Source organism: Oryza glaberrima, chromosome 1 (genome assembly GCF_000147395.1).
Source record: "Oryza glaberrima chromosome 1, OglaRS2, whole genome shotgun sequence".
Lineage (NCBI taxonomy): Eukaryota > Viridiplantae > Streptophyta > Magnoliopsida > Poales > Poaceae > Oryza > Oryza glaberrima.
The window spans coordinates 26576137-26590595 of NC_068326.1; the positions used below are offsets into that span (position 1 = coordinate 26576137).

The 14459-nt window shown below is 47.1% G+C and overlaps 1 protein-coding gene across 1 annotated transcript; it reads left to right on the top strand.

The window, feature by feature from the left end:
• Window positions 1-8584: 8584 nt before the first annotated feature.
• Window positions 8585-14053, top strand: LOC127781593 (subtilisin-like protease SBT5.4). Its single transcript, XM_052308578.1, has 11 exons — window positions 8585-8688; window positions 9331-9398; window positions 9510-9589; window positions 9696-9857; window positions 11063-11168; window positions 11258-11807; window positions 11904-12001; window positions 12091-12336; window positions 12439-12553; window positions 12664-12877; window positions 12974-14053. Exons 1-11 carry the CDS (start codon window positions 8608-8610, stop codon window positions 13567-13569), a joined length of 2316 nt encoding a protein of 771 aa, XP_052164538.1. The 5' UTR covers window positions 8585-8607; the 3' UTR covers window positions 13570-14053.
• The last annotated feature ends 406 nt before the right edge of the window (window positions 14054-14459 follow it).

Genomic DNA, 14459 nt, shown 5'->3' on the forward strand with positions numbered 1-14459 from the left:
CATTTAACTAGTGTCTTTTCGTTTATTTGTGCAATGAGTAAATGTACATCATTGCATGTGTTGCATGTAACCAAAATTGATTAATTTCTATTAGTGCAATATCATAATGTTTAAAATAAGAGCAGTTCACGGGATACGAAGTGATGGAGCACCTTAGCATTAATTTAAGAATGATGGATATATTGGTGTCCTTGGTCTTGGTACGCTTTGCTTAGAGGATGGTCAAACTGGGATGGATGGATGGAAGGAGCATTGAGGACATTAAAACAAATGGATATATACTATCTATATAGTTACTGAAAGGTGAAGATGTAGCTTAGAGGGGGTGAATAGGCTAACCTGAAAATCACTAAAAACAATCGTAATGATCAAATTTAAACAGGACCCGCGAACTTCCTAGTGATGAACACCGGAACTTCCTGGCAGCTCTAGGCAGCTCGGAACTTCCGGAGTTCAAGAACAGGAACTTCCGGGTACTGGAAATACTGAGAAAATACTTCAAAAGAGAGAACAACAGGTCCTACTAGGTCAATATGGTTCACAGTAGACTATAGCAGTATATAAAACATAGGGGCAAGCACAAAGCATTCACGGAAGAGATAAAGAGGATTTTTTTTCCCAAAGTTCGGATGCACGGATCCTACTCTCCTTTGAGGAGCTTCAAAGAGCTGGGTCTCAATTAAACCCTTGCCTCTCTTGTGCAAAGATCCTAGAAGAGGTCCACAGCCTTCAATCCAACACCCCTAGATCCTTCTCTAGAAGTTGAGTGACCACCAAGATCCAACTCAACCTTCTAGAGACAACCACAAGTGAGGTTTGCTCTACTAGGACTACCTCTAAAAACTCGGCACAATTTCTTTACTCACTTACCTCGTTTCCTTGCGGAGGTGAGGAATACATTCACAAACTTGCCCGGGTCAATCCACAATCTTGACGGAAACTCGCGGGCGACACCTAACCGTCTATGAGATGAATCTCCAAGAGTAAGTGCTCAAACCATCCTAGCCTTCAAAACCTTCTCCAATCCTTACCTTCACCCTCAAAATCACTCTCACACACAAGAAGGGCTCAAGATTGGGGTGGAGAGAGCAAAATCACATTGCGAAAGGCTAGAAACCACTAAGCAACAGAAGAGCAAAAGTGAAATGGCCAAAGAGTGAGTTAGGGTCGAGTTTGATATATATAACGGCTAGATGATGTCATCTAGCTATTACTCACATTTTTGAACTGGAATGTTGCCCGGAAGTTCCGGTCCTTGGCGCCAGGAACTTTCGGTCATCATTTAGGAAATTTTCTTCATTTCTCCTCGGCCCGGAAGTTCCGGACATGGGGGCCTAAAGCTTCCAGACATGCTTTGCTATCTTGAGGAGGCTATTTCCAAAAATAGCTCCTAAAAATATTTCAACTGTTGGATATAGCTAAGGGCACTTAGAGTATCTCAGAACCACACTTGAAACCCCTCTTAATAGTAAGGGTTTTCCTAAACTCAAAGCGAAAAATTAAACTAGCCTAACTCGGCTCCAATTCTTTTCACCACTTTGAATTTGATGATTTGGGGGCTCCAAGCATCCTAGCCACCTCGTAAGCAACCTGGGACTAATACACCTGCATTTACTCAGTAAAATCATAAGTCCCTTAATCATTTTGTCACTAATCACCAAAACCCACATAGGAGGGGGGTTAGGTGCACTTTTAGTTACAACCCACCACATTCTAAAACTTAACATGTAAAGATGTCACATCATCATTCACTGGCAATTATTGTATCTTCAAGTTGTGTTCGTTTCCTAAGGTTCCCAACCTCCAGTATCTCGTTTCCGCACGCACAGTTATGTTTTTTTAAAAAAAATACGGAAGTTGCTTAAAAAATATATTAATCTATTTTTTTTAAGTTTGCTATGTTTTCCATGCATGGGATTAGTCTCCACTCCGCACTAAAGAATACATCCTAAAGCCTCATACAGGCATACTACGTTATTAATAATTTGTTGTATTTTAGAGATTTAAAATATTAGCATGTTAAATCATCATTACACATCATCTACATAGCATTTCAATATATATCAATTCATTATATTTCTACGATATCCAGTATATTGCATCCCCACTTAATTAATTGTTTATCTCTTCTCTCATTAAGCCACGACACTTTAATTGTTTCTATCCCTTGGATGACTACTCTATGCTTTAAGTTATCTCTCATTTTCTTCTCTCATGAAGTCACACCACCTTACTTTTGCTTTTGGTCAATTATTAATATATACTAGAAAATCGGCACGCCTTGCTAGTATAATCCATGCTAAGATCCTTTTCAAAAAAAATATTGAAGATATTTTGCTAACCTTAATCCAATTTCTGTAAAATCCTTTAATTTGTTTCAATCAGTGTCAAACGAACGATGATTGTATAAAGAAAATACTCTCTCCATCTCATTTTGATCATCTCCTAAGCAAATGGTACCAAAACCAATAACATCAACGCATTCATCATTCTAAAATTAATCCGCATCGATGAATGTGCTATATCCCCTCGTGTCCAACATAAATTAATTCACGCTTTAAATGTTGCATGGGTTGAACCAATAGAAATTAATATTGGTTGACCGAATGTGTATAGTTGCATGCATGCATGCAGGGCATTCCACGATGTGCATTTACTCTTTGTACAAATAAATAAAGAGACATTTTGTTAGATGATCATCATTTTGAGAAAACCTCAAAAACTTAGGCGATGATCAAACTGGGAGAGAGGGAGTATGTTTGACTAGCTCTGTTACTTGTTCTTACAAAAAAAAAACTCGAGTTATGATTTACTAACTCAATTTAACCTAATTTTTCAATAAATTCAATTGAACCCAAGTTGTGTGTCCTCTTAAACTCCACAACTCCTTAGATTTGCCATTGCGCAACAATAGCTCGCTGTCCAGCACAAGGTTAGCGTTGCTGTGCTCTCAGCTATCAACCATTGGCATTTTGTCTCATTGGTATATGGAAGTAGCGAGGGCGTCAACGTGAGCTTGACAGGGGTTTACCATCACCATCAAGGCGACGATGGTGTCGTAGCCGAAAGGCAAGTGAGACTTTTTTTCCACAATGTTTGATTTCTTATAGAGTTTTTCTTAACAATGGATTTATATTTGATCGAGAGGTTCAAGGAATGCAAATTTATTTGATTGCTAATGAGAAGATAATTGTTTTGTTTTTCAGCACACCAATGATCCCTAGATTTATCTTAATGTCTATGTGTGTTGTGAGCAGGGAAGATACTAAAAGTTGAAACCCTGTTTATCTCGATTTTTAACTTCACACACATCAGGATCTATCTAGATCCTTCACTTCAAGGGTATCTGTATCCTTTTGTCGACGGGGATACCCGTAAACCGGATAAATAGAGTATTAGAGTATGTTGGTACGAGGATCTACACGATACAACATCAAGCAAACGAAAAGACAAGGATTATACTGGTTCGGGCCCTCGTAAGGTAATAGCCCTAATCCAGTTTATATATATGAGATAGATATGAAAAAACCACATATTACAATAGAAGACCAATGATCCTGGGATTATCAGCGAGACCCTTGTCGTTGGCGAGACCCTTGTCGAGATGGTTTCAACGAGATCTCATGGCGAGTAGGCTTCACGTCCTCCGGATTGTAGGCTATGGTGGTGGTGCTGGCGCTATGATTCGGTCATCTAAACCCCTCAAGGGGTAATGCCTTTTACACTGTGAATCACCTTAGTCTTCAAGTAGAACTCGGAGACTACGGACCCCGCATGATATAGTATAAACCCGATTCCCTCCAAGTAGGACTCTGCTATTCACTTGCTGTCACACCCCAATCTGGCACCGCCGTACAACAGCACCTGATAGGAGCGTGTCACAGGAAAAACGACGCGAACCGCTTCCTACGAAACTGCGATCACAGTACCAGTCCCAGGACTTAGCACTGGTACCCACGGTGACAAATATGAATCATTGCAATCCTTAAATTTAATAAAGAACTTATTTACCTTAACTTAGGTTGCAGCTCAGGACAGCCTGAGAATACAACCGACGACGCGGACGAGGAAACATCAACAGCAGCACAAGCAGCGGAACCAACGAACTAACACCTAACACCACAGGTGACAGCTGGGAACCAGGACGAAACCTTAATCTTCACTTCACTTCATCTTGACTTCAAGGCAGAGGAACTATATTTATATAGAGCAAGGGTGAGTACTTTCGCACTCAGCAAGTCACGGGAATTTAGGTGTCTGATGCAAGCTTGGAAGAGAGGCAAGGTTGTTTTGCAAATTTTTTGTTTTGGAAATCATTTTGAAATCACTAAGTGATTTATTTCTTTCTAAGTTTGGGCCAAAAAGAGATTTGTGTCTCGATTCGACTTTAAGAGATGTTTTTCAACAGCTCATTTGGTAATGTACCGACCTCCCGGGTCAGATCATTACTTCTCGGCTCCCAGAGCCATTTCACTTGATTAATCGGCTCCCAAAGCCTTTTCATTTTCTCGGACTCCCAGAGTCCAGCTGCCCAGCAGCACAACAATCCGCTTCCACTCAGGAAGCCTAGTCTATGATGCCCGTAGACATCCCGAATCACACAGATTCGTTTCTTGACCACTCAGGTCATCCATCTACCACATAGGCTGATTCTGGTAACGATTCCCAAACCACAACAACTTTTCACAAAGCACAGGCAAACAAATCTACGCTACAGGAAACACCTCACATCCGCCCATGACCGTGGGCACGGCTGTTCGAACAGTTAGTTAACCTCTGCAGAGGAGGTACACTTTACCCACACGACATTACTAACCCGGATCACCCAGCCGGAGACCCTAAGGCCGAGATAACGGGCCGGCCAGCCTAAGGAGACATGGCCCATTAGGGCGCGCGGGAGGCGAGGAGAGAGGGAACCGATGGACCGGGCTCACCTCGCGTGGTCCCGAGTGGGACCCGCTTGTCAGCGGCTCGGCTCACCGTGAGCGGGGCGCACGTGGAGCGCGCTAGGGTTTGGGAGGGGGAGTCGCGGCGCACGCGCGGTTTGCGGTGGACGCGGATGCGGCGGGCCCACGCGCAGCCTCACGGCTCGCGGTGGACCGCACGCGCGCGAGCGGGGGCGCAGGGGAGCGTTGGACCGGGGTCAGCCTTGACCCGGTCGTAGCCGAGATGGCGCCGACGTGGCGCCTTCGTGGCAGCCACGCGGGCCGGCGGGAGGAGGAAGAAGGGGGAGGCCGAGATGGACGGCGGACGGCGGACGGCGGTCGAGTTCACCGGAGCTCGACAAGACGACTATGGTCAAGGGGGAGCACACCGGATTGGCGAGCGGCGCAAGAGAGGACGAGCCAACGGCTCGGATCGCGCCGGGAGAGGTTAAGGGCGGCGGATTGCGACGGCGGCGGCTGGCGGCGTGCAAAAGGGGAAAAACTGGCGGGGCGGCGAGGGGTCGATTCAAGGCGTCGGGAGCATCTCCGGTGTTCGGGGAACTCATTCTCGGGGTCGGATGGGACGGAGGGGCCTCGAGGGAGGCCGACGAGCGGCGGCTCCCTGGAACGGGCGGCGAAGCCATGCCGGGCGGCGGCGGGGCTTCGTCTACACGCGTTCAGGAGGGCTACCGAGCTACCACGCGAGCTAAAGGAGGGAGAGGGCAAGCGAGAAGGGAGAACGGAGGGAGGCACTACCGAGCCGAGACGGGCGCTGTGACGAGCGGCCGACGGCGCGGGTCGTGATCGCTCCGGCCTCGGGCCGGGGAAGAGGAAGATGAGGGTGCCCGGAGTCCGCGTCAGCTCCTCGTGCGCACGCCAGCTTCAGCAGCACGTGCGGCGGCGAAGGGAGGCGAGGACGGCGGCAGCAAGGCGGCGAGGGTGGCAAGAACAGAGAGAGAGCAGGGGAGCGGCTTGGCTGTGGTTTTATAGGCGTGGGGTGTGGAGCTTCGAGGGGAAAGAACCGAGCACGGTCAAGGGGAGCTCGGTTGGGTCAAGGTGGGGGCGACAGTGAAGGTGACAATGGCGCCGGTCAGGGAAAAAGAAGAAAAGGGGAGAGAAAGGGAGCTCTGCCCATGCCATTTTGGGAGAAAGGAGGAGGGAGAGAGCGTGAGCTCTGGCTCCGCGTTTTGGAAGCATGCGGCATGGGGGCGTCGGGACCGGGGCGATGACAGCGGCGATGACTGCAAAAAAGCGAGCGGGGTCCGGCGGCTGCACGGCGCAGGCGCGGCAGGGCTGACGCGGCGGCGACCGGGCGGCAGCGCGGGCACGGGCGGCGACCGGGCGACGGCTGCCACCAGGGTGCGCGCGCGCGGGAAACGGCGGCCGACCGAAAATCGAATGGCGGCGAGCGGGGGATTTGACGCCGGTGGAGGAGCTCGACGAGAGAGAGAGAGAGAGAGAACTCTCTCTCTCTCTCTCTCTCTCTCTCTCTCTCTCGGCTCGGCTCGGCGCGTGCAATGCACGTGCGAGGCTGAGGGAGGAGATGGGCCAAGGGAGGAAGAATCGGCCCAACGACCAAGAGGGAGTCAAAATAGACTTCTGCTTAGAATTTGAATTGGAGAGAATTGCAGCTTGGATTTGAATCTAAATTTGATACTTGTGCACAAGGGTTCAAGGAGACGAGGAAGGAAACAAAGCGGGAGTTTGATACTTTCGGGAATGGGAACAATTATTTGGAGAGGATTCAAAGGAGGGGATTGACTTTCGGAATTTGATTTCGGAGACTCGAATCGGAATTGGAATCTTGAGGTGGGGGATTTTGATGAGGCGATTTTTGAATTCGACGAGAGGGATCAAGGAGATTTATATCGAGATCCACGGCACGACTTAGACTCAGCACTCAAAGAACGAAATTTTCGCATATAGGATTTTGCCGAAATAGTTTTTAACACCTCACGAAATGCAGAGCGTTACACTTGCCCGTGAGGGTAATTTCCATAATCTCTTGATAATTACCTTATCGTATACGGAAACATATCATACATACGAAAACATGCCGTATCCACATATTCCATAAGTCATAGGATATGATATATGCCTTATCCGTAACCATGACAGTAGCCCCCCGACTTTAACTCAAATGAGTACTCGTTGTCATCCGAGACTTCACATAGCCCCCCGACTTCAACTCAAATGAGTACTCGTTGTCATCTGAGACTTCACAGTCAATGTTGTCATGCTCACTAGGTCGTTCTCGATGAAAATCGAGAAGGACATGGAGTATGCGGCATCATTGAAAGAAAATTTATTCTAACCCACAGCACACTGCATATCTCTAGATACTTCTCTTGATTTATTTTGTTTTACAGAGCCTAGCAATTTTTTACACTTAGTAATTTCCAATTATTTCTCAAACATTGTTGTGCCACGTGGACCAATCAACAATAGGCAAAACTGCCGGTTTGAGAAGGATTGATTGATATTGTTTAAGTTATCATAAACAACATCAATTTAATGGTTTATAGCTTTTTTTCAATGATCGATCAAATATGATGATTATATAAGCTTATATTATTTAGTTATCTTACACGCTATTTCTACTATTATCATACCAAACTCCCGTAATAATGTGCGGGATTTCGTGTAGTTTCGTTAAGAATGTGCCCTTGTCAAGTAACATGGCATTGCTAGTATTTTGTGCATATCTTGTGCCGTTCTTGTAAGGGACACAAATGCAATATGTTGGAGGAAATAATCAAGACTTGAATCCTGACAAGTTCTTTTAGGGGGAGAATCTTGGCAAGTTGGACCATTTGAATTCATGCTTCTATGATTTTCTAAACAACTATTGCCCACTCCAATCAGGAGGGCAAATAATATATTGGTAGGGTAGATCTCCATATTCGATCTGCTGATTTAAATAAACTTGAGTCAATTTCCGGCAAATATAAAGCCCGTAAGCCAGCTATCTTCTTAGGGTTCTGTTTTTTTACAAAAGTTCAGGTATGATAGCTGGCCACGTCCAACTATATACAGGGATTATCTATAGAGCTCAAAATAAAATCCCATCCAAACACTTTTATTCTCTCTCAATTTTATTATTGGTTGCTACACAGAGCTGGTTTCTTCGTAAGAAATGATTTCTTTATCTTTTTTTTCATCTCTTCTCACTAACTATTTTATCACCTCTTTTTACTTATGTGACTGTTTTTTTTTAAATACGCGAGGGACGCATCTTTGTATTAAGAAGGAATAAAAGTATTTACAGAGCGGACCGAAAAATCAAAAACACGAAGGGGACAAGATACAGGAGAGGGAGGAGGAAGAAAATAAAAGCCTAATCTCCCAACGAATGTGACGAACTTCCACCCGACATAGGTGACTGTATATTTAACGGTATGTAAGCTAGGTGTGAGAAAGAGGGTTTGGACTGCTCTAATGCCTTTGCTCTAATCCTGAGCACTAGCTGTTTTGCATGCTGCGGGCGCATGTGGACGGATCCATTATCTGCTGTCTGGTAATTAAGCAGTACTGGTGACTTAGGAGTAGATGCCAGGTTATCCAACACGTGAGCTCGTGCTCCTCACTACGGACATACTGATCAGAAGGTTGACCTTGGCGTCTATAAATTGCGGGATTATGTGAACAGAGTAGCCACGAAGCAGATCAACCAATCATCAGAATGAGGGGACGGTCCCGAGTTTTTCTCCTCGCCTTGGTGCTCTTCCTCGCGCTGCAGGCGCCGGCGTCCGCAGGCACAAAGGCAATGCTCTTTCTTCACTTCTCTCTCTTACCCCCTCGATCTATTCATCATACATGCCCTCAATATTTTTTAAAAATATATCCGCCAAAGTCATTTTGTTCTTTAATTGCATGTCCTCTCGTTTCTCTTGTATGTCATTCGAATATTTATGAAAAATATTTTTTTAAAAAAAATGTATTTAATGGATTTTTTAATCATACATGGAGATAATATTTTTAAGGGGATGCTCTTTTACTTCTTGCCACTCAAATAGTTGTAGAAAAAAAATGGCAACATATATAACATATTCATATGTGATTTAAATTTGATCAATTATAAATCAACAACTAAATTCAATGAGAAAATCAAACTAAACTGTAACGAGTACTACTTACCGTCGTATTTATTTATTTATTTCTAATTTAGAGTTACAAAGAGTGATATATCACATATTAATTTGTGTTGTTAAATTTATTTAATTTTTATAACTATTTCGATGATATATGACAGAAAACAGGGTATATATTCCTTAAAACTGCAAAAATGTTTTTCCATCGTATATTCGTCACGTACAATACAAGCAAGTCAACAAATATAGGACTGCGATTAAATGTTCTATTGACGATCTCTAATCCATGAAGCGGGGTACTTTCGTGCTTGCAGACTTATGTGATCGTCTTTGATGGCTTACCAGCTTCTCCTTCTGGTTTGCTTGCTACAGTCGTCACCAGGTCAGAAAATACTAGTGTGGCCGTTATGGATGTCGGTGCTACCGTACTAGGCTACTAGCTATGTACTCCTACATCACTAATGTGTTCATTTTGTGCCGTAAAAATAAACAGCTTTCAGTTACTGTACGTCTTGAGCCCCATCCAAGTGATCGTGGTGCAGATCGATGAGAGTTTCGTAGGAGTCATCAAGCGTACGCCACATATATCATCATGTTATAGTGTGTTCCCCCCTTGGAGTTTGCAGTTCATACCTGTCACTGACGAGTGCGTTCTTTTTTTCGCGTACTTTGGACTCAGAGCTGCCCGGCGTGCTGGCCGTGATCCCCGACGTCCTGCACAAGGTCCACACGACGCGTTCCTGGGATTTCCTCGAGCTAGAGCGAAATGGCGCGGCGACCGGTGCGTGGAAGGACGCCGCGAAGTACGGGGTGGACGCTATCATCGGCAACGTCGACACAGGTACCACTACTTGAAAAATGATATTCGAGACGATCAAAATGGATTTCACGAGCGACTGGTACAACTGCTAGCAGCCAAAAACTAATGAAAATCGAATTTTTAAATTAGTTTTTCAATGGATTTTTTTTAAAAAAAAACGCACTAAGAGCACCCACAATAGTAAAGTAAGGTGCTCTCTATAAAACATGTACATCTCAGCAATAGACTAGATTAATAGTAAACTACCTCAATAGTATGTCTACATGGGTATTTCTAACTCTCTCATCCATTGCTTCGTTTTTCTCTATAGACTATATCCAGTTTAGTAGATAGATTTACTCTCTCTCTTCATTTAATCTGTTCCAAGTAGAAAAATATGCTGACATGAATCTCTTGTAGAGAGCCTATAGATAACTATTGCGGGTGCCTAGAATATGAGGAAGTGAAATTGAGAAACACAGCCCCAAATAATGAACACAGAACGATCGGAGCGAATCAGTTATTCCGTGCATCGGTACATGCTTCCCGATGAGATACATGCGCGAGATAACTTAAAATAATCACCCCAAGATGACATGAGGTTAACAGAATCAAGGCAACATATCCTATGCACACAGTCCCTCACGTGTACACACGTGCACACCAACTAAAAAATGTCACCAAAAAATCTAGAAAAAATCATACACATACTTTAAATTGTATTACACCTAGGGTTAAAATCTTAACGTCAAATTCATTATATTTTAGCCGTAACAAAAAAAACAAAAAATCTGACAGTTTTAAGGTTGTAATTTTGTCAGAATTTTATCTTTTTTGTTATTCTCTATGTAGAATGAATTTGAAGATGCGACTTTGCACGTAGATGTAATACTATTGAAAGTATATGTATGAATTTTCCTAGAATTTTTTGTGATAATTTTTAGTTGGTGTACACGGTGTGTACACGTGAGGGCCTGTGTGCATAGGATACGCTCCCCAGAATCAAATCCCAAGAATACGGGAACTAAAAAGTCAACTCAAACCTCGCAAAATGGTAGCGTCGCCATGGGCGCAGTGCGCCTGTGCCTCTGTTGGATTACGGGATCCCTGGTGGCCTGGTTCAGATGTGCTGTCGTCCTATCTGCTGTACTGAAGTGCTGTGCAGTTAGCGATAGCCGGAACCTGTTCTGATTCCTGAACTCCTGATTCTTATTTTCTGTGCGTGCACGTACTCCCTACAAATGAAGGTGTATGGCCGGAATCCGCGAGCTTCAAAGACGACGGCTATTCAGTCCCGTCGAGGTGGCGCGGCAAGTGCATCACTGGCAACGACACGACCTTCAAATGCAACAAGTAACACCACTGTCCACAGCTGCTCATCAAGCTGCATGCAACTAATGCAGTAAATTTTCTGGCGAGAAACTAACATGTCGTACATGCAGCAAGCTGATCGGCACGGGGTTCTTCAACCTCGGCTTCCTAGCGTCGGGCTTGCTGCAGGGGAAGCCGCCAAGCCAGGCTGCAGAGCTGTACACGCCACGGGACTACATCGGGCACGGCACGCACACGCTGTCCACCGCCGGCGGCGGGTTCGTGCCGGACGCCAGCGTGTTCGGCCATGGGAAGGGCACGGCCAAGGGCGGCTCGCCGCTGGCGCGGCTCGCCGCCTACAAGGCGTGCTACGCCGAGGGCTGCTCCAGCTCGGACATCCTCGCGGCCATGGTCACGGCGGTGGAAGACGGCGTGAACGTGCTCTCGCTCTCCGTCGGCGGGCCGGCGGACGACTACCTGTCGGACCCGATCGCCATCGGCGCGTTCTACGCCGTCCAGAAGGGCGTCACCGTCGTCTGCTCCGCCAGCAACTCCGGCCCGCAGCCGGGCTCGGTCACCAACGTGGCACCATGGATACTTACGGTCGGCGCGAGCACCATGGACAGGGACTTCCCGGCTTATGTCACCTTCGGCGGCGTCACGAGCAGCATGACCATCAAGGTTTGACAATACGACCGACCAAATCACACTGTAGTTTGCGCACATGAGAATACGGCGTACTTTTGCTCATGCCATTGGGATTTGGGCAATTTGCAGGGGCAAAGTCTGTCAAACAGCACTCTGCCTCAGGGGCAACGGTACGCGATGATCAACGCGAAGAACGCCAACGCCGCAAACGTACCGAGCGAGAACTCGTAAGAAATCAAAAACTCAGATATCATCTCGACTTGCACCGATCGAATCGAACCGACGTCGATTTGCTTGCACTGCTGCGTGCGTGCAGGACGTTGTGCTTCCCTGGCTCCCTGGACAGCGACAAGGTGCGCGGCAAGATAGTTGTCTGCACCAGAGGGGTGAACGCCAGAGTTGAGAAGGGGCTGGTGGTGAAGCAGGCCGGCGGCGTCGGCATGGTGCTCTGCAACGGCGCCGGCAACGGGGAGGACGTCATCGCGGACCCGCACCTCATCGCGGCGGCTCACGTCTCCTACTCCCAGTGCATCAACCTCTTTAACTACCTCGGGTCAACAGAGTAAGCATCGCTCATCAGCATATAGTACTACTTTTCAGGTGCAACACATCACAGCATGGTTATATACTATACTAATTAACGTTACTGCTCTGGTTCATGTAGCAACCCGGTCGGTTACATCACTGCATCGGATGCCAGGCTTGGCGTAAAGCCAGCGCCTGTGATGGCAGCCTTCTCTTCCCGTGGGCCAAACCCGATAACTCCCCAGATTCTCAAGGTTGGCACATTGCTCATCGTATTCCTACAGATACTCGAGAGAGAAAGCTTGCCCCTTCCAAACAGGACCAGCAGCTGTGTGTGTATGCTAACCTGGTGGTGATTTTGCAGCCTGACATCACCGCGCCAGGAGTCAGCGTCATCGCGGCTTACAGCGAGGCGGTTTCGCCGACGGAACTCTCTTTCGACGACCGCCGTGTCCCCTACAACATAATGTCCGGCACCTCCATGTCGTGCCCTCACGTGTCGGGCATCGTCGGCCTGATCAAGACCAAGTACCCCGACTGGACCCCCGCGATGATCAAGTCGGCGATCATGACCACAGGTGAGCGAGAAATGCAGATCGCGATCAATCGAGCCAGCGCAACCATCACATAAACTCTGATCGATCTCACGTCCTTAATATGCCTGTGCATTGCAGCGATCACCGGGGACAACGACAGCGGCAAGATCCGGGACGAGACCGGCGCGGCCGCGACGCCGTTCGCCTACGGGTCGGGGCACGTGAGGTCCGTGCAGGCACTGGACCCGGGCCTCGTGTACGACACCACGTCGGCCGACTACGCCGACTTCCTCTGCGCCCTGAGGCCCACCCAGAACCCTCTCCCGCTCCCGCTCCCGGTGTTCGGCGACGACGGCAAGCCGCGCGCGTGCAGCCAGGGCGCGCAGTACGGCCGCCCCGAGGACCTCAACTACCCGTCCATCGCCGTGCCGTGCCTGTCCGGCTCCGCGACGGTGCGGCGCCGGGTGAAGAACGTCGGCGCGGCGCCGTGCCGGTACGCGGTCAGCGTCACCGAGGCGCTGGCGGGGGTGAAGGTCACGGTGTATCCGCCCGAGCTCAGCTTCGAGTCCTACGGGGAGGAGAGGGAGTTCACGGTGAGGCTGGAGGTGCAAGACGCCGCGGCGGCCGCCAACTACGTGTTCGGAAGCATCGAGTGGTCGGAGGAGTCGGAGTCGGACCCGGACCGGAAGCATCGCGTGCGGAGCCCCATCGTTGCCAAGACGACCTGCGGGTAGCACGGACGGGGTCGATTCTTTTCGAGTCAGAACTGGAAACTGAATAACTGTTGGTGTTGTCACGCCAAGGTCCACAAGTCGTTAGGGCTAACTGCCTAAATCCTAATGGCAGGAGACTTGGTTAGAGAGGAGAGGATCGATTTCGTTTTATCTGGCAGATAGATGTGAGCTATCGAATCCAGATATTTGTTCTGATCCCGACGGTCAAGTTGTTTTTGTGCTACTCGAATAGTGTAATGCATCAATCTTCATCTTGTTACGATAATTATATACTTCTCGTCGGGCCGGCGAAGCGCCGGCCGAAATATATAATTACGATAATTATATACTTGTTCGTTCTTTTCTGCCAGAGATGTGTCGCTACATTTCTCCATGGAAATCAGTCAAACTTTCAACTGTATAATTTATACTGTGTTTTATGCTGTAGTGTTGCTTGGTTCTCTTTTTTGCCTCTTCACGGAGGAGTGTAATTTATTTTCCTACCATAAACTGTGACGAACACATGCAACCCCTGAAGCTAGTGATACATGCTGACGTCTTATTTGATATGCCATAAATATTAAAGTGTAAATGAGAAATTTAAAGGTGTAAGATTTGAATAATTTAAAATCGACTGCTTTTTAGTACAAAGGGGCTGTTTGGTTAGGTGCCACATATTGCCACACAACATGTTAGGCATGCCACAGATTGTTAGCTTAGCGTTTGGTTACTTGCTTCAGTTGTGGCAAGCCACATTTTCTTGTTCCATGGACATACATGTCATATACTTATTTTCTAGCCAAACATTATCACACTTGCGGCTAATAAATTGTTGGCCACACTATATTTGCCGTGCCATACCTATAGCAAATTGAGTTGTGGCAATGTTAGGCAACAACCAAACAGACCCA

Coding starts and splice junctions, on each gene's coding strand:
- LOC127781593 (XM_052308578.1), top strand. CDS start 8,608: ATGAGGGGACGGTCCCGAGTTTTTCTCCTCGCCTTGGTGCTCTTCCTC. Junction 9,590..9,695: donor TTTCGTAGGAGTCATCAAGC/GTACGCCACATA, acceptor CTTTGGACTCAG/AGCTGCCCGGCGTGCTGGCC. Junction 12,002..12,090: donor AACGTACCGAGCGAGAACTC/GTAAGAAATCAA, acceptor GCGTGCGTGCAG/GACGTTGTGCTTCCCTGGCT.